This window comes from Citrus clementina, unplaced genomic scaffold (assembly GCF_000493195.1).
Source record: "Citrus clementina cultivar Clemenules unplaced genomic scaffold, Citrus_clementina_v1.0 scaffold_2, whole genome shotgun sequence".
Classification (NCBI taxonomy): Eukaryota; Viridiplantae; Streptophyta; class Magnoliopsida; order Sapindales; family Rutaceae; genus Citrus; species Citrus x clementina.
The window spans coordinates 13,338,658-13,362,071 of NW_006262688.1; the positions used below are offsets into that span (position 1 = coordinate 13,338,658).

The 23,414-nt window shown below is 34.1% G+C and overlaps 3 protein-coding genes across 3 annotated transcripts; 1 reads left to right on the forward strand and 2 right to left on the reverse strand.

Moving 5' to 3' along the window:
- The first annotated feature begins 2,814 nt into the window (after nt 1-2,814).
- Nucleotides 2,815-4,531, forward strand: LOC18052986 (probable WRKY transcription factor 75). The gene is made up of 2 exons (XM_006446973.2): nt 2,815-3,273; nt 4,233-4,531. Exons 1-2 carry the CDS (start codon nt 2,900-2,902, stop codon nt 4,408-4,410), a joined length of 552 nt encoding a protein of 183 aa, XP_006447036.1. The 5' UTR covers nt 2,815-2,899; the 3' UTR covers nt 4,411-4,531.
- Nucleotides 4,532-11,366: 6,835 nt separating this feature from the next.
- On the reverse strand, nt 11,367-13,226 carry LOC18052987. The gene is made up of 2 exons (XM_006446974.2): nt 13,027-13,226; nt 11,367-11,705 (listed from the first exon to the last, which is right to left on the reverse strand). The coding sequence occupies exons 1-2, from the start codon at nt 13,176-13,178 to the stop codon at nt 11,630-11,632; spliced, it is 228 nt and encodes a 75-aa protein (XP_006447037.1). The 5' UTR covers nt 13,179-13,226; the 3' UTR covers nt 11,367-11,629.
- A 7,220-nt stretch (nt 13,227-20,446) lies between these two features.
- Nucleotides 20,447-23,368, reverse strand: LOC112100900 (protein FAR1-RELATED SEQUENCE 5-like). The gene is made up of 3 exons (XM_024190769.1): nt 23,165-23,368; nt 20,578-22,709; nt 20,447-20,492 (listed from the first exon to the last, which is right to left on the reverse strand). Exons 1-3 carry the CDS (start codon nt 23,366-23,368, stop codon nt 20,447-20,449), a joined length of 2,382 nt encoding a protein of 793 aa, XP_024046537.1.
- Nucleotides 23,369-23,414: the final 46 nt, after the last annotated feature.

A 23,414-nucleotide genomic window follows, 5' to 3' on the forward strand; every position in this document is an offset into this window, starting at 1 on the left:
GTTGGTAGGCAATGTGCCATCGTCTAATTTTAGTTTGATTTTAACCAAAAAAATAATAATTTTAACAATTTTGATAGACAAGATTTCAGGCCAAATATCAATGTTGTATACTTTTTGTCGATTAGAACTATTTAATATCAATGTTGTATACTTTGTGTCGATTAGAACTATTTAATATGTAACCCCATGCATCCAAACCAATTTGACTTTCATTTGTTTTAAAATTCTGGTGAATTGATTTGGTTCGTATATTGAAAATTCAACTGCTCGATTTGGTAGCATATTTTCTTCGGTAAAATTTTCTCTATCTGTTTGTAATTTTCTAAAATATTTTAAAATGTCAAACATCAATAAAATGTTTGAAATCTCAAGGGTAAATACGTTGTCGTGGAGTCTACTAATGACCTACTTGACACATGTTAATATATTATCTCTGTATAAGATGATATAATCAAATCTCTCTATAATGATACTCTATATAAAAATATAAAATTATGGTTCAAATTTAGGCTAGTTATAAATAATAATTAACTCCACATTTTAATAAATTATAATTTTTTTGAATCCTGCCTTGACGAAATAGCCTTCATATAGTAATAATTATAATTTTATATTAAAGGATTAAAATGGAATAATATATATTTTTTTAAAGTTATTTGAGATCGTGAGTTCTTCTTTAGACTTCAAAGATTACTTTGCATATTCCCAACACTATATAGTTTTACACACTAGTTTTTTTATACTATATCTATCTCTTTTATCAATATTTATATATATATTGGATTTGACATGCTCTATTAGTTAATTATCAATACAACTGATATTTTATCTCTATATTATTTACAATAAGAATAACTAAGTCAAAATAATAATTTTTGTAAATACACCTCTATTAAATTATAACTTTCTCATAGTAATAAAATTAGTTGGTCCAAATATTGTAACTAAAGAGAAATTTTAATGTACATATTTGTGTCCATATTTTTTCAAGTACCATATATTTTCAATATTTTATACCTATATACATAGATGTACTTCAATAAAATTTTAATTTATAGCGGTGTAAAACTATAAGTCCACACTTTATATTATGAGAGATATTATCATGCAATATATATAATAAGAAATATTGATCTGACTTAAGGTTGCAAACCCTTTAATATGGGTTATACTTTCAATTTTTTCATTTCAAACCACATACTTATATGTGTGAAAATTGATTAGGGATCAGGTATAGAAGAGTCGATGAAAATTGATTAGGAATCGTTGTGACTGACAGCGGGTGTACTCTAGTTTTAACACTTTGTTGTTAGCTAGCCATCAGCCAATGAAAGAAGAAAGTGAAGAAGCGTTGTTGACAATCAGGGGCCGTGTTTAGTAAAGTCATCATATGTGTGAGTATCAATGAGATCATTCCATTTTTGCTTTTAGAACAACTAAGAGAAAAAGAAAGTGGCCAAGTTCATGCATCATGAGGGGAAATATTGATCGATGCTACTTCCTGGAAAGAAACTGAGAAATACGCACTCGCAGACATATCCATAACATAATATCTGAATAATCAATTACTTATTTATTATAAACAAATTTTATGTAATATCTATGCTACTATGTTCACACACAACTGATTTTGAAAAATCAACGCAAAATTCATATTTGTTTAATCAAAAGTCAACTAAAAATTGCAGAAAATATTAACAAATAAAATAGCAAAAATAATGAAAAACCATGAGAAATGCACATTTTCTTGATGATTCTAGGGATAAGTTTGAATTATCCCTTGAATTACCCCTCATCAATTGAATAACTTCAAATCACTCCTTTACTTTTTAAAAATCTCAATTTATCTGTATTTTGCAAAGAAGACAGAAAAATTCATCAATTCACTCACATTTTTTTCCTTATTTTTTGAATAAAAATTGAGATAACTTTAAACTTTTAAAAGTGAGAGACAATTTAAAAATAATTAATTCACGAGAGCGGTAATCCAAAATTTTCACTTCCTCATATCAATAGTCAATGGATGGATGCATTTTAACAAATAATATATCGCAACAGAAAGTCACATCTATCTTTGCTAGATTATTGTCATATATTGAGTTTTGATTACATCGGTGATTATGAGGAGTAATGGCCCACGTGAGGATCTTTCTTTGAAAGAGCTCGGCATATGGGTCCAACAATTTGCCCAATAAGAGCTCGTTACATGGGCCGTCGGTCTTCGCAAATATAATGAACTCGTCCATGTGATTAGCCCCGGACTCTGTTCATATATGTGCATGTATGAATTCTTTTTATTGTACTATTGATTGATTGGAAGGCAAGCATGTGATAAAAATTTAACAGAAGCACTACAGTACATTCAGAGTGCCCAAGATTTTTCAAATTTTATGAGTCAAATTCCACAAACAGCAGACACGTGCGATATAGACAACTGGTGTTAGTCAAAGCTGACAGTATTTCTATGATGGTCATCACCAACTTTTTGCAAATTAACTAAGCGAATTTCGTGCCACAACTTTCTCCCACATCAAATGATTCTATAATACTTCTAAAAATGTTACAGTGGTTTCTATTTGATAAACTCGGTTAATTTAATTAACACACTAGAGGTCTTGTTTCTAATGATAAAGCCGCCTCCATTTTTCCACTTTTAATTTTTTTTCCTAAATAAAATTCCAATCAATCTATTTTCTTTCCCGTGGAAAATGTTCTTGCCGTCTACGACACCTTTAATTTAATACTTACTTTCTTCTATATATAGCTGAATGAGGTTTCTTTCTTCCCAACCTGCAGCCTCTCCTTTAGCTAATTTTCAACATTCTTAGAAACTTAAATTCTTCTTCCTTTTCCTTTTTTTCTTTTTGGTAATTAATTAAGTGCTGCCTTGATTGATTGCATGGAAAATTGCCAAATGTTTTTCCCTTGTTCATCTACAGGGAAATCGGTTTATCCTGTGATGACAACAACAGATTATATAGCAAATTCTAGTGATCATGTTTTTAGTCATGGGGATCAAAGCTCATCATCAGGTGGGTTCTTAGGGTTGAAACAAAATTCTGGACCAAACACAGATATAGTTAAAAACGATTCTATTAATGGAGCTTTTCATGGGTCTGAAAGTGAAGAGAAATCAAGTAAAATGAAGGGAGAAAAGAAAATTAAGAAGCCAAGATTTGCTTTCCAAACAAGAAGCCAAGTTGATATACTCGATGACGGCTATCGATGGAGGAAATATGGTCAGAAAGCTGTTAAGGACAACAAATTCCCCAGGTACGTAATTAGTTAAATTAATTACAACTTCTTGATTTCATAGATTTTGAGTTGGTTTTTGATATTGTTACCTTCATGCCTAGTATAATATATTCAAGTACATCTTAGCCTTATTACTGCTTTAAGGACTCTCCAAAAAGTGAGATTTCATTTGATAAAGAAATCAATTTATCTTGGTTGCGGGGATAAGAGCTTAGTGCAATTGTTCTTTTCAGATTAGTGTTAGCTCCGGATCCATGTAAGATATATGCAGGAGCCCTTGCTTGGTTGCCACATAAGTAAAGGAATTAGATTTTAATTAGTTCTAATTTAGTTCTAGGGTTTCTCACTCTCCCCCGAATTTCCTTTCTGTACGAATCGTTTTGGAAGAGAAGAACTTAGACAGGCAAGAGTTCTAGATCACAGTTTCAACTCTCTGTTTCTTTTTTGTACAACAAATTAGGGCATATTAGGTTTTCTCAAAATGTACTCTAAAGACTGTAGTAAAAGGTGTAATCAAATTAATACACTGACTTTCTTAGATGTCCAAATAAGAAAATCTGCTAATTAGATCTTGGGTTTCTATGACACTGCAATATCAATACACACACAAGCACATATACGCAGAGAGAAGCCCCAGGAATTTGATTTAGATATCCGAAAATAAAAAATGAATCAACTGAATTTATCAATATAGATCTCACAGTTATTTCCATGTAACCTAATCTAATTTGATATCCACGTTCAGATAGGTAGGTTCAGAATGAAACATACGACTCTCTTTCCAGTAAATTCCTCCACTCTCCATTTCCATTTTGATGCATCTAGAAATTGAGGTGCCGAGAATTATATTAAGCACATACAGCTGTTGTAATTATAAACATACAATACAGATCATTTAATTATGTCATGATCAGTTAATGATAGTTTTTAGTGAGAGTAATGAAATTCATAATACGATTATTAAATTTGGTATGCAGAAGCTACTACCGTTGTACACACGAAGGGTGCAATGTAAAGAAGCAAGTTCAACGTCTAACAAATGATGAAGGCATCGTAGTGACTACTTACGAAGGGATGCATAATCATCGAATTGAGAAGCCCACTGACAACTTTGAGCATATCTTGAATCAGTTGCAAATTTACACTCCATTTTGAAGCCTTATGGTCAGTGTGAAATTACATCTGTATGCCTCCACAAAAGATGCATGACATTTAGGATTTACTCTTAGATGGATGTGGAAATAAAGTTGTGCACTCATTGTAAAATTAATATTGGAAAAAGATCCTACATAATTTAAAGACTTATGTTTACATTAAATTGAATCTTATTTTTTGGTTTGGTGTGTGTTTAGAAGATTAATGTAAATTTGTCTATTAAGTAATAAAAATTTTCTGAATGCACGAGTTAACTAGTCTTTTTTGCCAGATCATTATTAGGTAAAAAGATAACATAAACCTATTTATGCACAAGTTGATCTTGAAAACAACATTGAAAATCCATGAGTCTAATTCATATTCAAAAGTTAGCTAATTATGAGTTGAGTGTAGCTTCAAGCTTTTATACTTAGGTTTTGGAACAATGTGAGATAATCTCATTAATGGATATGAGTATTTTTGGCTAAACTCTTCAGTGTGCCGCAACACTGTAGCAGGTTTGCTCATCCAACAAGTGACATAAGAATGCCTAGTGATGATCTGATTTTATATATATAAGGATCTTCAGAGACTTCAGGACTTAATTGTAAGCATCATGTTGTAGAAATGGTACTGCTAAGTGCTAACGAAATAATTTAGATGTATGGATAAATTTTAAACATTCAATAGTCGATTTAGTTTTGTGAGACATGTACATAATGCTCTTTAAAATTTTCTACTCGGTTCAAGACCTCCTAGTTCCTAATTAATGCTTTAAATGCTCAAAGTGTGATCATCTCAGTCATCTTTAAGTTTTATGATAAATTTCTGTGATTTGCAAGTTAGGGGAGCTTTAATATAACGGACTCACTACAATTAAAAAAAAAATTATTATGTATATGTAGAGGTTTTATTCTACTTCAATTTTTCAAATCATTTTATATTTACGACGATGCATGTTTGATATTGAGGTGAAAAAGAAGTTGTAGTTATAAAAGAAATTGATAGTTCATGATAAATATGATTTTTAAATAATAATTTTTACAAAAATAATAAAAATATTATAGGTGTTTTATCATACAAGTGTTCTTAAAATTAATTAAGTGTTGTAGTTTTAAACTACAACTGCATAACCATAATGCCAAATGTGGCCTTAATTGTCACGTGTTAACTCTTGAACATTGAAAAAACTTAATTTTGGAATATCTATGTGATGACTCTAAATCTAAATTTAAGCAACCAGTTAAAATTAATTAATATTTATGGGAGGGGATCTTCCTTGTTAATTTATGAGTAATACCACGAACATATTAATTAATACAAAAAAATTCTATGTAACTGAAAAAAAAAATAAAAAATGGGGCTTATGTGAAAATCATCAATCTAACTTATAATTTATTGATACCACTAGGGATGGCAATTTTTCCCGATGGGATGGGATCTTGCGGGATCCCATCCCATTTGGGACGGGATTGGGACATATTTTTGTCCCATAAAAAAATTTGAGACGGGATTGGGATATTTTTTTATCCCAATTACATATGCGGGACGGGAGTGAGATTGACAAATTCCGTCCCATCTCGTCTCATTACCGATTAAGAATGGAAAATTTTCCAATCGCAGGATCCCATCTCTTTTGGGACGGGATTGGAACATATTTTTGTCCCAAAAAAAATATAGGGACGGGATTGGGACGTTTTTTCATCCCATTTGCATATACGGGATGGGACTGGGATTGGTAAATCTCATCCCATCCCGTCTCATTGCCAACCCTAGATGCCACTGTCATTATTGATTTTTTAGACTTGTTTTCCTTTTCATACATTTGTTAAATACTGTAATAAATTGAACACAACTTGCAATTACTTCATTGCTAAAGCTTAGATCTCAGGCTTGTATTTTTTGCATAGTTTGAACAATGAAAATTCCTACTTTCATGTACCAGAAGAAAAAAAAAAATCATGAAGAACGTTTATTCATTACGAATACGTGCATGCTGATAGGAAATTAATTTCTCCAAACAACCAGCTCAGGTGGAATAAAACAAACCAGCACATTAATTACTTTGCAATCACTTAAAATAAAGGAGATGAAGTTACAACCACCGTGTACCTCCACTTCATACCCACATATCTAGGAAGTTGACCAAGAGCCAACGGCTCCCCACATTCGCCAAGTTATGAAGAGAGGCAAGTGCATTATAACACTAATTTGAATTACTTAAGCATTAGAGTAGGATCGCCGGAATCTCCTTCTACTCCGTTCTCAATTTTATTTTATTATGTGTGCAAGTTTGACCTCCATTTTATTGTTCTCACTGGGTTTGGAGGGGGGGACAAAAAAAATCTCAATTCTCAGCATGTCACTGCCATCGTCCATCTGTCGGGAATTTCATCGAAGATTCATAAATTGCAACCCTAACAGGCTAACAATAATATAATGAGTTATGTTGCAATTTTCTGTAGCCTAGAAAAGAGAAAGCTGGAAAATTATGATACTGGTGGTCCCAGTGTGAATGAGGTTTACAAAGTTTTTTGGGCATCACTCGTGGTCTTGAATAAATGCAAAGCTGAATAATCTGGCAGCTAGCAACCTTTGACTCTACTTTTCATATTTATTATATATGATGTTAACAACTTCATCGATTGCCTTACTTTCCTGAATCAAATTATTCGCCATGAAGATATATGCTTCAGAAAAACTAAGCAAATCAACAGTCTACTTGCCTCCTCATCAATGCTAAAAGGTCGTCGATCAATTTTATTTATTAAGATTGAAAACAATAACATAAATTCAAAAAAAATAGCACCAAAAGTGTTACTTTTTATTTCTTCTTTTGAAAATCAAAAAGCAAAAATATGACCATTTTTATCGTATTCTTTTAATCTTTTTTTCACTTTTGGTACATATATCCTGTAGTCAATATATTGATCTATTCCTTGTTCAATTAAATATATTTTAAGATGTTGGAAATAAAATTTTTAGGGATTAAGAGGATTACACATTGAACAATGGATGAGTATTTAGCGTAATTATGTTATACTAATTTATAATCTACTATACTTAATAGTAATTAATATTATGGACATGTTTCTAATATATTATTTTATTAAAATAAGTGGTTATAATTATTTTTTGAATAAATTTTAGAATACAACCATGTCATTAATATAACAAACAAATAATATTATGACATGTGTTTATTTGTTTTGAAAACTAACATATATATAAGCAGTAGTTGTATTAAATTCAGTAATACTTGTCACACATGTAATAATTAGTTATATTATTTTTTATGTACCATCAATTTTCATAATTTTTAGAGTGCAAATGATTTTAGGGTGCAAATATAGTCACACCCATAAAGACCACAAGTCCACAATAAGGCAGCTAATTCTCACAGGGAGAAGCTGGAGGCCTTACCAAAAATGATGAGTGTTAATATGTACAGTTTTTACTTCGAAGCTGCTCGAAAATTCATTTGCCAACTCCAATGGCTTCCAGCTGTGTTACCGCTTCGCTTAAAGGAGAAAATTAAAGCGGACGTGTAGGCCAGTAGATATTAAATTTCATGATTCATAATAACCAAGAAATGATGAGCGTAAAATTGAAAAGGTTTGGTGTCTTTTATGCATGAAATGAAATTTTATTTGAAGAAAGAATTCAAGTTGCATTTTACTTCTGCAAGAACAATTTTTTCATGGATTCTAGAACATATAATTTATAAGACGTATGGAGGTGGCTGGCTGCTTGTCCTTTCCGCTATCCTTTTTCTATTTGTACTGTTGTTTGTTTTGTATATGCACGAGTATAGATGTAGGGTAGGGTAGGTCATGTTTAGAAGAAATTTATAGCAAAGTATTCATATCTTGTATCTTTCTTTCAATCACTTTTTCTTTTTTCTTGTTATTAATTTGGAAGGACCTGTAGATTATTTTGAAGGGCCTACAAATTACTATGAATAGAAGTTTCAAATTAAGGAAATATTTCACACAAGTGACAAATTAAATTAAAACAAACTGATTTTCATTTGAGTTGTTTTTCAACTCCCATCTCTATGTTCTACATGAGCTTCAATTTATTAAGATTAATTGGGTCAAACATTCCGCCATAAATTTGACGGGGGGCCCCCACCCCGCGGTAGTCTCTTTTTTCTTTTCTTGTCGATTAAGAGATGAGACGTGCTTCAGAAATAGAAGTTGTGGAAAAACAGAGAAAAAACAAATGGTTGAAGGGAAACATTTTGAAAAATTCAGTAGGGGAAGGACTTGGGGGGCACACCTTGAAATTCTACTGAAAGAGCATCAAATGATGCACCTGTAACAGAACTTTTGGTGGACAGAAGAGGCATGTAGAAATCCTTAACTAGGTAGAACCGGGATTTTAGTTCAGAATGGGCTACAATATGGAAGCAAGGAACCTGAGAGGCAAATTATGAAGTTTTCTCTCGACTCGAAGTCCCCCAGGCCGTTACATAGTCCCGCCCCGGAGTTCAGGGAACTTTTTGTTCAGTCGTTTACACTTGTTGCGTTAAGTGTTCCCAAAAATCCAACAGCACCGGCTGTTTCCATTTGCCGGGCATTCTTCAATATGCCGCTTCCAGCCAAAAAAAAAACCTGAGGGATCAGTGTGAGCCTCTTGGTACAAATTCAATCAAGGGAATAGGACATCGACACACTTTGGATTAGTGAAATAGTTACGAATATTTTGTTTGTTTTCAGAAATGGTCACTTGGGCCTCTTTTGGGACACACAGACCCACCTTTTGACAAACCTCTGAGGGTTCATACGACCATTTCTTAAAAAAAAAAAAAAAAAGCAAAGATCTGTGCGTCTCATAAAAAATTGTGTGATTATTTCTGAAAATAAGGGGGTTTCTATGACAATTTTACCAAACTACAGGACAGTTGCTGTCCTTAAATATATTCGGTCTAGGGGTGTTCGCCGATCGGATTTTACGGATTGAACATCAATCCATATCCGATCTATAATTTTGTAGATTATAATTTTTCAATCCAATCCAATCCACGGATTGATTAAACTCAATCCAAATCCAATCCATACATTTGCGGATCGGATGCAGATTTGACTCAATCCATATCCAATCCATACGTCTGCGGATCGGATGCGGATTTAACTTAATCCCTATCCAATCCACTATTTTACGCATTAGTTTCCGAATTAAAATTTTTTAGTTCTCCCCATTCCATGAACTAATGAAATAAAAAAAATTCTAATATAAAAATAATTTTACTACCAATTAAATTTAAAATTGAATAAAGTTTAAATAAATTAATTGTTTAAATAAAACTAAAATAATACATTCAAAGTTTCAAAATATAGCACATTGAGATTAATTGTTCAAATAAAGCTACAATAATAAGTTTAAAGTTTCAAAATATAACACACTAAGTTTAATTGTTCAAATAAAGTTACAATAATACATTAATATAACACCGAAATTAATTGTTGAAATAAAGCCACAATTAATTGAAATGGCGAAGTTTCTTAAACCAAACATAGTCTGATCCTTCACCAGGGCTGTTGTACTTGTCGAAAAGTGGTGATTACAGAGCCGTCAACGATGGGAACTAGGAGAAGTATGGGTGACGATCTTGAAGGTTGTGATAGTGCAATTGTTTGGCTAGAACCAGTGATCGTGAAGTGGTTCGATGGACTCGAGGAAGAAGATGGTTTGCTCTCGCTGGAATCGTGCAGCCGACGTCCTTCAAATCGGTGTTGAGAGTGTATCGAATCAATATTGGGTGTTGCTAGTGCATGTGACGGCGGGGAAGCTTAGGGTTTTTTGTTTGCAAATTATTGATGACTTGGCGTTATATTACTTTGCTTTTGGGTAACTTTGCAAATTGTTGATAATTTGGCATTATGTTACTTTGCTTTTGCTAGTGCGCGTAACTTTGCTTTTATTTTATTTTACAATTTTTACAAGTTATATTTGTATATTTGATTATTTAATTATTTTTTATTTTTTATTATTATTGGGTAATGGCTAAGATATGTTATAGTACTTATGTAACTATGTAATGTCACATTTATAATATTCTTTAATTAAATTTACAATAATTTTTTAACTAAATATATATATATATTTGTGGATTCACGGATTTTTACGGATTTACAGAAGTAAATCCATATCCAATCCATCGACTGCGCATTTTTAAATTTTTAATCCATATCCAATCCACGAATCGGATTTTCACGGATCAGACAGATTGAGCGGATCGGATTAGATTCTAAATACCCCTAACTCAGTCAATCCAATGCTTTGTTCAATAATTCATTTCCCACGCTCGCCTTCTACCTTAACTTAGTATAACAGTTTTTGCTGTTGCTAGCGATTACACAGCAAGCCAGCTGTTATGTTGCTGCACCAGGACCTTAATAGCAATAACTTTCCTTCTGCTTGAACAATACAAATACAATGACCAAAATCTTGGCCTATAATTTGTTAGCATGGGATCCCTTTCGTTTTTCTATCCTTTACGCTTATGCCCGTGCATGGATGATTGGGCAATGAAGTCAAAAATTTTGACACCAGAAAATGGTTGTTCCTTTTGTTGAAAATGACGCTACCCACAGACTTTTGTGTATTGAGCAAAGACCAAAAGCTATCGTCACATGTCTGAATCAACTTAAATAACAAAAGTTGCTCGTTCTGACGATTCTATGACATGAAGATGAGGTAAGGATGATTTTCGCAAGCTAATTACTGATTAAAGACATGATTTGTGAAAGAAATTCAAAGAAAACACATGCCTCATTTGTTCCAACATTCTTCCTTCAAGGCCGATGCACGGACTGGTGATGATAATAGCCTGTAAACGAGTTCGTGATGGTAATGGTTGAACAAAGCACAGATTTGAGTTTGCATGGAGAGAGGCAATAGCCTCTGCATAAGGGGCTTGGTTTGAATACATTTCAGCCAAAAGAATGTCAAAATTGACAAACAGGGCGCATGGGGCTTCAGCAATGAACAACCTCACTTAGAATTCTCAAAAAGATTTAATGCTGAAGCTAGAATAAAATATAACTTAAATAAAAGGTTCTTTTTGGTAATTTACACACATCAGTATAAATAGGGAACGGAATAGGTCCCAGAAAGCATAACCAAGATTTATTCCAAGTACACCGAAAAAGAAAAAAAAAATTGACAAAAAGTTAAAGATCAAACTATAAACTCTTCTTATAAAACAACACTCAGGTTCCCCTTCCAAAACATTTTAGTGTTTCTCCTTTGGGGTGTCCTTCTCAGGAATCTTTGTCTCCAGCTCCTTGGGCTTTATGTTCTCTGCAGCTCTGAAACAACATTCATCAAAGTCACATTAATCTCACATACAAAAACAACTTAAACGGCATTTACGGAAAAAAATAATAAATAAAAATATTCACGAAACAATAAGCAAAGAAGTAAACTACCGCAACCATTATGCATAATTAGGAAGGCCATGGAGAAGATAAATTTAGATTTTCTTCACCACAAAGACAGTCAGAATTACAACCTGAGTTCAGAGGTTATTTTCCTATTATTTAAAGTAATCACAAGAACTTGAGAAGCAGTATTGTCATGGCGCAGTTTTGACAGAAGTCTTTCATAATTGGCTGGAATCTAACACAAATCATCTAGCTTAAGCCAAAAAAAATTTACAGTTTAGGGCCTTAAAAGGGTAGCCGATTGCCACTCAACATGCCGATCAGTGCAACTTCAAATTATCACAGCTGACTAAACCAATTCATGAGAACTCCATGAATTCAGTACTAAATAATTTGGCAGCTAAATTTGTCGGGAAAGCTTGAAAAAAGGAAAAAAATAAAAAGAAGATAAAGGATTGCTAAAAGACATCAAATCAACATCAAGGATGCTTCTATATAAACATCCGGCAGAGGATTGAAGCCATCAGACAGATGTGTTGGACTCAACATTGAATTTTCTTCAGAACAGGATTGATAACTGCACTATGCTCGCCTAACAATACGAGAAAACTAGAGAAATTTATACCCTCGTTCTGGAGAACACGTCAATATTAGAATAGAAACCAATGCAATAAGAACCTGAAGCAATGGTTAACTTCCGAGGCCCTAGCCATAAATTCTTGGAAAAAAAAATTCATTTCCTACTGTTTACACATGTATTCATAACCTCAGAAAATGCTGCAGTGCTAGACGCAACAAAGTATTCATAACATTTAAAGCATTCTGCAATTCAACTACTTGGTGTTCGTAATTAGATTCCTCTAAATCGATTAATTTCACTCGATCAAGGACCAAATCCTCTGCCACAACAAATTGCAGCACCCAAATAACTAAACTAATGGGACAAAGATGTCAAATTAATCATTTAGGGCATATGTTGAACAGAACATCATTCCCTTTCTAACTTAGAGAAGAGCCTCGAATTATTTCAACTACAATGGCATTAAGCTGCTAACCAGACAATTGTTGAACCCTAAATTCGTTTATATATAAATTAAAAAGCAATATTACTATCATCTTTCCGCAACAACAGTTAGTTACTGATTAATTTTCCCTATTCTATAAAATTTATAAAAAAAAAGAATTAGCCACAAATCATATTATATAAAGTAAATTGAAATTTAAAAAAATAGGAAAAAGAAATTACTTTGAGGCAGCGGTGGATTCTTCTTCAAGCCAATTGCGAATATGTTTAACGTTGCGTCTGAAAATAGAGGCCGATTGTTTGACGTCACTTCTCAGTAGAAGAACCACAGCGCTGACGCCAGCCACTGTCAGAATGAAATTGGTCAAAGCCATCTCTTTTTATCGTTTGCTTCTTCAATCTTCAAATTACAACTGATGCCAGTTGCGATGCGAGGGTTTTGCTGCTTCGGAGTTTTTCTATTCAAACAAAACTATTGGGCTATCTTTTGGATCGCATGGGCCTTAAAATTTTGGGCCCACTCCTTTTTTTTTTTACTTTTGGTTATTTTCGCTTGTCAAAAATAACAGATCTTACGCATACTGCATACACATGCTTTCTTCTATAATCCAAAACATCGACTTACGTGATATGAAAAGATTTGAGGAAAAAAATATTAATAAGGGTAAATAATTGTTTTAGTTGTGTTATAAAAATAATCAATTGTGAAAGAAATTAATTAAACGTTTGGTAAATTTTATTTTAAAAAATATTGTGAGTTTTAAAAACAGTTATATACATTTAGTAAATTTTACTGTTAAACACTTAAACTACTATAAAAATGTAAATGATTGAATTAGACATGACGTTGAATTTATTCTTACATTTATAAACATGTATTCAAAATATATTTTATTATGTATATACAATAATTGATAACTAAAATAAATATTTTATATTATTAATTTTATTTTTTCTATTTTGTTATCTCAAACATAATTGGCAATGATAATCATTTTTTAAAGTTAATAATTTTATTTCTTAATTAATAATGATAATTTTGGACTTTTATAATATACATAAGAATATATATAAAATTGTATTAAATGCCTATTTGGTATGACTTATTTAATAGCCATAAGTGTTTATTTAATCTCATAAGCTCTTATGGTAATTTTTGTTGTTGTTTGTTTATTTTTCTAATAGAGCTTTTGAAGTCTAAATAACATATTTTGCCTCTACTAGTAAAAACTGAAATTTTGGGCTTTTAGGAGTAAATATTGAAAAACTCTTTTTAAATGTTAAAATATTTAAAATATCATCTACTTATTTGATAATCTTATTTTATTCTCTACTTGAAATGTTGTACTAAACGAAGCCTAAGTATAAAAGCAATTATCAAAATCAGATTTTGAAAAACTATTGCTTCTCCACTTTTTCAAAATCTACTGTATGATAGAATAATTTTATCAAAAGGGATTATTAAAGTAATCAAAATTAGCTTTTAGTTTTTTAAAATCAGTTTTAAGCTATCCAATTCCAAATGGATCCTAAATATGTGAGCCTTATGATATTTTCAAATTAATAATTCATTAGTGTCACGTAAGCTGTCACCTTAAGTTATACATATTTGTCATTTTTTTATTATGTGTTTACTTATTTTGGAACCAAAAATTAGAATTTAAAAAAAAAAGTGCAATTTGATGGCAATTAACCCAATTCTTTTTCCACCCCATGTGATAAATGTTCTAATCTCAAAAATCTTGTTTCACTTAATAGATTTTACCAACTGATCCTAGTTGACTCCCACAAGAGTTATTAGAATTGGAATGGATAGCACAACAAAATTTTGAAATTATATTAGATGTGCGACAATAAAATGACACGTTTAATAACCACATCGGATTAGTGTTTAGAATTCCCAATAAAATTAATAAATAAGTTGAATTAATGTTAACCTAAATTTAGCACTAACTAAAGAAACTACTCACCAAACTAAATCACCGTCTTTACAATTTAGGACTGTAGTACCAAACTACCAATTAGTTAGAGACAAGATGCAACCAACGATTGTTTATTTAGCGGCTAGAAAAACTATTTTGTTTAGCGATAAGGACATAGGGTAATTTGTGAATGCTGGCATTGCATCATCAAATATGATACATGATAAATGTTTAATGGATGGCTGATGCTACAATGCCGGGCACTGAAGGCCCGGCACCATGCCGGAAACGAAAAAAAACCGTTGGATTCAATTAGATTGAATCCAACGGTTGAGATTCAATTTATATTAAAAATAGAAAAAAATGGGTGACCTGGTAAACTAATTCCCTGAAAAGAAAAGCCCAGAAATTCCTCTCTCCTCAATCCAATTTCTTTACTTTCTCAAAAGAAAAATCCCTAAAATTTCATCTCTTTTTCAAGTTCATAGTTTCTCTCATCCCAATTTGTTCACTCAACAAGATCAAATCAACGGTCTCTCTTGCAGTAATCAACCAATCGGATCCATGTACTGAGGTATTTTGTTTGTACACGAGAGGTAGAGAGAGGTAGAGGCAGAGCCAGTATCGCGCGCTGCTTCTTTTCCAACCGTCCACCGTCACCTTCGTTGCAATGTTGTCTACAGCATGAGCTACCATCAAATGAGCTGCAGGAAGCTTTTAGGGTGGCGTATCCTGGAATGGAACCAAAAAAAGAGTTGAGGTTTATGTTTGGAGTCATTCTTGGACATGACGAGCAGCGCGGATGAGTTGCAGGAAGAGCATCGTGGCTGGAGGTAACTCTTCTGTTCTTGTCATGTAAAGAACCTAGTGTTGTGATGCTAACTAGTAAGTCCTAGTTTTTTTATTATCTTTGATCATTTTGCATTTCCTCACTTGCATTCTCAAGATTTTTATATTTATCATCAAGGAGAGATGAAATTATTATTTAATGACTAGTATTTTGTATATCACTAGCATTATTCTTTATTTTTTGTGATTTTGCTTTTTAATTTGTTTAATTGGGTGTAGCCATTATATTGTGCCTGAATTGGTAGTTGATGTGAACTAATCTTATGCATCTTGCAAGGCTATTCAAGAGTATATAAAGGGAAAATCTCTAAGTTCTCTTCAAAATATTAGATCTCCTGATTGTGTAATCTCCTTTTTCTTTTTCTTTTATGCAATGCAGCTTGGTGTGGAAAAACACAATAAGAGCTTATAAACAGAAAGAGAGCTAATAAATATTTTTATTTGTTTCTTTTTCTTTTCCAGCCGTTCAATCTCGATAATCATTACCGAAATCATTACTGTGAAAGCTGAAGTTGTGACGAAGCTCCTCAAAACAGGCGAAAGGTTTTATTTTGAATTTTTTGGTCTACAAATTTTCCTGAGATGATTAATGGTTTGAAGAGATGATTAATGGTTTGGAAGCATGAAATTGGCAAGAAAAACATGAGAAAATGGTGGGTTGTAGGGAGAGAGAGCGTAGGTTATGAGTTTTAGAGAGAGAAGAAACTAAAAAAAGTTATCAAACACACTTCTGTCTGGGAATACACTTCCTACTGGAATATATCAACTAACCGTTATGAAATAAACGGTGAACCGTTATCTTCCAGAGTTAGAATAATATGTTTATGGAAATTGTCGGTTCACCATTAGCTCTTGTTATTGTCTAGAATTGTAAACACCGTTATTGTTTTTCTTTTAGCTCTCGTTATAAATTTAATTGATGCTACATTTATGTATGGTTTATTTCAGGATTTGAATTATAACATACAGTTATAAAATGGAGTCAACAGAAGCTAGAAGGGGAGGACCTGGTCAGAGAGCGTGGATACACTTTTTGTAAGTATAAAATTATTGCTTTGAATAAAGTTCTTATTATAACTATCAATTATGTTGACGTAATTAGCTGAACTAAAATGTTGTGTACAGTAAGCATGAAGCAGAAAAGGTCAGGCAAGAAGGGATAAAAAAAGTTTGTAGGGCGACAATTGTTGAAAAATGGAAGAAATTAACGAATGAGGAGAAGTGCCGATTTGGTACGATGCATGAGGACCCAAGTTCAAATGTTGGTGAAATGAGCATTGAAAAAACAGATGAAGAACAAAAAATTGAGGATAAGCATAGCCAATGTAATTTATCTCGTTGTCGTGTCAGTGCATTTAGTAAGGTCATTTCCACACTGTCGCCCGACCAACAAGCTGCAATTAGAGAAATTGGCTTCGGAAGCATGCTAGAATTACGATGTGGTCGCCTGAGACAAGATTTTTGTGAAACACTTGTCCAACAATGTGATACAAAGAGGCATTGTATAGTTTTGCACGGGAGAGAGTTTTGTTTAAACCCTACAACCTTCAACATCGTAATGGGGATCAAAGATGGAGGGGAACCAGTACACATCCGAGAAGAAGCGGGTGATATAATTGAACTGCGTGCCAAGTATAGAACATGTGGAAGAGGAATTGAAATAGCCGCAGTTAGTGAAAGATTGATAGCTAGTGAGAGTAGTGATGATGACTTTAAGATCATGTTTTGTTTGTTTCTTCTAGGAACTGTATTGTGTCCCACAAGTGCCAGCTACATCAATCCAATGTATTTGCATGCCCTAAAAGATGTGCAGTTAATTAGGAAAAAGAATTGGGCTACATGGTGCTTCAACTTTCTGTGGGACGGCATAGCAAAGTATAAAGATCATCAAGTAAAGTCAGTTAGTGGTTGTGTTGTGTTTTTAGAGGTATATTTAAGAAATCTTAGATGCCATAATTAATTTGCCAAATACGAAAAATAAAATGACGTAGTAATTATTTTTTGAATGAACAGTTGTTCTACTTTAGTGCTGTTTTGTATGATCGGTATTCTATAGACAGAACAGTTTGCCCTGTTAGTGTATGGACCAAGGAAGAGATTCGGCGCTTATTGAATTGGCGGAAAAAGTTTGGGGACATGACAAGTACTGAGGTTTGTTTTATTTTTTGTCTTGTTCACACATGTATTTAATTTTGTTTATAGTTATTTAAATATATTTTTTGTCTTGTTCACACATGTATTTAATTTTGTGCATATTTATTATAGGTTCCAATGCGCGAATCAAATTTTTTACAGCTCGAAAGAAATTTCCCTCATTTTGAACAAACCAAAGATGATGGGCCGAGCACTGTTAATATGGAGGAAGCTTTTAGGGTACTAACACAGTGTGTCCACAGAATTGAACACAAAATGGATTCGTTCAATGTGAGAATGGAAATGGTTGAGAAGTCTTTAAAGGAATTGAGATCCAAGTCTCCGGTTGGTGCACCATCAAAACAACCATCTGATCCATGCCCGCAATCTCCGAGCTTGAAAATAGTAGAACCAACATGTCCAGTCAGAAAAACCGAGCCAACCCCTGATGGAAAAAACAAAATGGTAATGGATAGCGACGAGGACTCTGTGGATCGCAAATTGAACATGAGCCTCGATAAAATAATGGGCTGGATGGGGACAAGAGAAGGAATCAGTGAATTTCGCAAAGATCCTACCCACTTTGTCCCTATTCCACCACCTAATCTCCGAGATGAGGTACAGTTTTATAACGTCGTTTTCTTAAAATTATTTCGATGATAACTCACTTATAAAGTAACTTACATATAAATTTATTTTTTATAAAGGATATAGATGAACTAGTTCAACTTAAGCAAGAACCTCAAACATCTACTAGTGTCAGTGTCCTGCCAACCCGACCAAGTAGGAATCGTAGGCCAGGCCGATATCAACTTTCACCGTACGATCAAGTGTCCAGGGGAGCAAATCCCAAGTATAAAGCTGGTCCGTTTCAAGTCAATGATCCAGTTACACTGGAAGAATTGAAGCTTATTCAATATGCTTTTAACAAAGAGGCTGACGGAAGGTAAAATTCAGAAGACTGAAATTAGTTTTCTGTATATAGTTGTTATGCTATACGACTAAAAAATTACCGTGTTTTGTCTTTAGTGAAATCATTGTTTCTAGTTACGGTGAAATTCTTAATCGGCATTCTTTATTGACTCTTTTGCCGGGGGCTTATCTATGTGGCGAGGTATTAAGTTTCAACATTTGGTGATGTCACAATATATGTTTGTCATTTATTATATGTTATTATATATCTGAATAAATATGATCACTTTTAGGTTATTTCAATGAAAGCGCATCACCTCACCCTCATTTAGCAGGTGGTGGATAAAGATGTGCCAATGAACTGGTATTTACCAACAAGATATTCGGTGAGTATCGCCGGTACTTGTTGCATTGTGCTTTGGTTTCTTTATTGACAACTTCCTTATGCAACATTGTCTTTATTATGTGTAGCAAGCAGTTCTAATGGTCGGAGATGAGGTGGATTGTTTTGCAAGGGCAGCTAGATGTGGAAAGAATTTTATGCAACATGTGCATAGGTGTCAAAAGGTTAGTTTGTTAACCTTTAACTTATTTCAGTTTCTACTAATGTGCTTGGTGTATGACATTGACAATTGAAATGTCAGATTTATGTGCCAATAAACGATGAATCATCTCATTGGTACTTGCTGATCGTGAATGTCAGAAATACAAGTGCAGAAATATGGGATCCTCTTCCAGATCCCCGCAGTAATAGAAGACGGCACGATCAAGCCATGCGCATTGTATCTTAATCATGTTCTTTTTTTTTTTTGTTATCTATTTAACATTATCAGTTATGTATATTGTGCTATATTCATATCTATAATATTGTCTGGTTTTTGACATTGTTGACAGTTACATTCCTTAGATTGGATTCTGCAACCCCAATTGCCAAGCAATATGTAACACGTGAAGTTTCAAAACTTTCCAATCAACCGGGGCATTGGAGTTCCAAAGCAAAGGAATGGATATGACTGTGGGGTTTATGTGATAAACTATATGGACAGCCCAGAATTTATTCCGAAGAAATCGTCAACTTTGGTACGACTATGCCAAACTTGTTTTATTGTTGAACTAAAAATTTTGTTAACTTTATAATTATATAAAAGCTACTAATTATATCAAAGTAATATTAGTTTCCTTTCAAATTGTCCAGTACACATCTGAGGATACACGGGGTAGGCTGGCCATTCAACTAATTAATTCTGCATTAAATCAAAATCGAGATAAATTGCTGGAACTAAGCAATGCACAGTTTGCAATTCATGCTGTAATGGTGAACCCTGTATCCTCTGAAGTGCAAAAGCATTTTCACCAACAAAGCGGCAACATTCGTAAGAAGAAGAAAGTTAACACGAGAACGCGCACTTAGATATCGAACCATACTAGGGAATGATTATGCAAGTAATTGCAGACTATTTTTTGTTGTAAGTTGTTTGAAACGTGTTAGGAGGTAATACCGTGATTTTTTTTGTCTTCTTGCTTACGATGGATGTAAAACCAATTGTACTGGAGAATTATCTTTAAATTTATGACATGGTTATGTATTCTCGGCTGAGACATTATTTAACTATACTGAACATATGCATGTTAACAGTGTTCACATCTCATCATTTGATATTAAACTAGTCGTCATGATGGTACATTATAGTGGAATTCAAATGGTAATACATATTCAGTAATTTTAATGGCACTGTTTAATGAGGCCACCAATAAAAAACATTAGAAAATTGGTTGCTTGCATGACCTAACAATGTTGGACTGACACCAGCAAAGGCTCTAGGATTCTAGGTGCTTGATGAATCGAATGCGGCAAAACCGTTTCCATCGACACTAAAATCAATACCATGAAAGTTATTTGCAATGAAATATCCAACAATGCAATAATTAAACACATGATAAAGAACTTGGGACATACCTTAGTTGGGGGCTATGATTCCCTTGAATAGAACAAGTTCGTGCTGTATGCCCAACCTGACGACATTTTCCACACTTTCTAGAGCTTTCTGCTACACATTTTGCTTTAGACATAGCACCCTTGGTTTTTACAACTGCAGGATTACGAAGTTTTGTTCCCATCCGTAATTTTTTATTTGGGAGACCGTCTCGTTCATATTGTTGTTCATAAGTTAATGTTAGCCGATTGATTTCTACCAATGCATTTTCATAGGCTTCAACGTTTTTCGCTGCATTGTAGCACATTTTATTGCAGGCTGCAGACAATGCACTAAATCTAGCCATCTCTGAAACATCAGTGTCAACTTCTGGTTTTGTGGTCCTGCAAGTATTGTGCTCCTTGGCTTTTTTTGTCCATCTACGAAGAACCATATTGTCAGGAATCTTTTCAATTTGTTCTACTTTCAAGACATGAAACATATGCCTACAAGGAAGCCCAACAGACTCCATCATTTGACACGAACACTGTATGTGGTTTTCTTGTAGATTGTGGATGACATTCCAACATGTTGTAGGTGTCCTAAATTCAGTCACTGTGTACAATGCAACATCGACAGCTTTGACAGTTTTTACTTCGATGACCGCTCCTTCTCGCAGCATCTCATCTCTAACCTTTGAAAAAACTCTTAATGGGAACAATTGTGCAGCATGTTTCTCGAGGCTCTGTAAGTGAGTTCTTAAGACAGGAGTACTGTATTTGGTTTTGAACTCATCGGATGTTTCTGTGGTACGAATATTGCAGAGAGCACGATCAATTTGTCGCACAAACTCATACAATTTTAGTTTATGTTGGACAAATCGGCTAAGATATGCATTCATACTTTCACATCGTTGAGTGCTTCGCATACCAGCAAAGAATGTTCCTCTAAGATAAGCTTCCGCCCACTTGCACCGCTTCGAATACATTTTCTGTACCCATGCATGATGTTCAAGTGCGAATTCAGCCACTATAGCTGACCATTGGGTTTCAAATTCAGTTACCGTCATAGGTGTCAACATCAAATCACGAAATTTTCTCGTAAAGTCTTCATTCTTCAAATTAGCCTGCGCATTGCGCTCAAGTTGCCAACAACAAAGACGATGGATGCACCCGGTAAACACTGTCTTTATTGCCTTTGACATTGCCTTGTCACCATCAGTAATTACAGATACGGGCATTCGGTTGCCCATAGTGGATAGAAAAGTTTGTAGCAGCCACGTGTATGAGTCAATTGTCTCATCTGCGAGCAAAGCAAAACCGAAGACCGTTGTTCTGAAGTGATGGTTTGTTCCGACAAGTGTAACGAGGGGTTTATGATATACATTAGTCTTATACGTTGCATCGAATGCCAACACATCACCAAAACACTGATAGTCATAACGAGCTACACAATCAGCCCAAAACAAATTTCGTAGTCTATTTTCATCATCTAGTGTGTACTCAAAGCAAAGCCCAGGGTCATGTTCAGATTTTGCCGCAAAGTATGCTATAGTTGTGTCTGAGTCAGAATCTCCAACCTCGGCACGAGTGGAAGCATCTAGCGTGTTTTGCATGTCTTTGCGTGTGAACCTTAGGTTTTGAGGCCCCTCTACCTGATCAGCCATGTAATCCATGAATTGGCAAGTCTTTACAACAACATGCCTTAATGCCTTTGCTTGCGCAAGTTCTGCATCAGTAACCTTTCGATGTGAACGAATGAGATGAACTTCATTAGTAGAAGCCAAATGATGGTTGTGCTCAGGCCTGAATTCTTTAGCGATGTATTTACCAACTGAATCATCGTAATTCACTCGAAATGATGCCCGACACCCGGTTCGTGTTATAGGTCGTGGTTCTCGCACCCTACTGCAGTTTTGAGATTGTCTTTCATCTCTTACCCCTTCGAAATGACAAACCCAACGTCGAATTGTGATTCGTCCAGACTTTTTTTCGCGCCGCATATCATCTTTCCTAACAACAAAACCAAGCATTCGGGCATAATTGTTATACCACAGTTCTGCATCTTCTACTGAGTCGAAATGACTGCCAAGTACGTCCGATGCCTGTAAACCAACATTTGGAGCAATGGATATTCCTAGGTTGCTAGAACTATGTGGGCTACTCATATTTAACCCCTGTTCAACCAAAACTTTGTTAAAAACATTATTCACACCCTTTATCTTAATAATTTAATATAATAATATTTCTGAAACCATCTATGGACGCACAAATCTACTACTTAAATTACAACACATACCTTTGTTGGAGAGAAACTGAACTTTTGAAAAGTTGAAAACTAGGCACCATAGATGTTGAACGAGACCGGAGTAATAGTATTTGGGACTATGTTTTGGAGTGACTGTGTTTTTTGTGAAGAAGTCTTGGACATGATCCTTAAGATAATCCTTCATTAATGGAGGGAAGGTGAGTTTTTTTTTCATCATATTTATTGCATACCTAACCAACCAAACGTGGTAATTTTACCTTTATTTTTTTAAACTTTATACAGGACATGCAATAACCGGAACACCGGTTAGGAAATCCGGTTATCCGGTTTCGATTGACGTGCTTGCTGTCCACATCCGGATACCGGTTGTGGCCTTCCGGTTATCCGGATTCGCGTGACAGCAAGAGACGTGCTTGCTGTCCACATCCGGATAACCGGTTGTGGCCTTCCGGTTATCCGGATTCGCGTGACAGCAAGAGACGTGCTTGCTGTCCACATCCGGATAACCGGTTGTTGACTTCCGGTTATCCGGATTCGCATCACAGCAAGCATGCTTGCTGTCAACATCCGGACAACCGGTTGTGAAATCCGGTTATCCAGATTCGAGGGACAT

Bases quoted from the DNA above. Each gene is read 5' to 3' on its own strand.
- LOC18052986 (XM_006446973.2), top strand. From the start codon at position 2,900: ATGGAAAATTGCCAAATGTTTTTCCCTTGTTCATCTACAGGGAAATCG. The intron at 3,274-4,232 runs GTACGTAATTAG...TTTGGTATGCAG, and splicing joins AAGGACAACAAATTCCCCAG to AAGCTACTACCGTTGTACAC.
- LOC18052987 (XM_006446974.2), bottom strand. From the start codon at position 13,178: ATGGCTTTGACCAATTTCATTCTGACAGTGGCTGGCGTCAGCGCTGTG. The intron at 11,706-13,026 runs GTAATTTCTTTT...ATGTTGTTTCAG, and splicing joins GAATCCACCGCTGCCTCAAA to AGCTGCAGAGAACATAAAGC.
- LOC112100900 (XM_024190769.1), bottom strand. From the start codon at position 23,368: ATGTTGACAGCAAGCATGCTTGCTGTGATGCGAATCCGGATAACCGGA. The intron at 22,710-23,164 runs GTATCCGGATGT...TTGGTTGAACAG, and splicing joins TAACCGGAAGGCCACAACCG to GGGTTAAATATGAGTAGCCC. The intron at 20,493-20,577 runs GTATGTCCCAAG...TATTGATTTTAG, and splicing joins AATCATAGCCCCCAACTAAG to TGTCGATGGAAACGGTTTTG.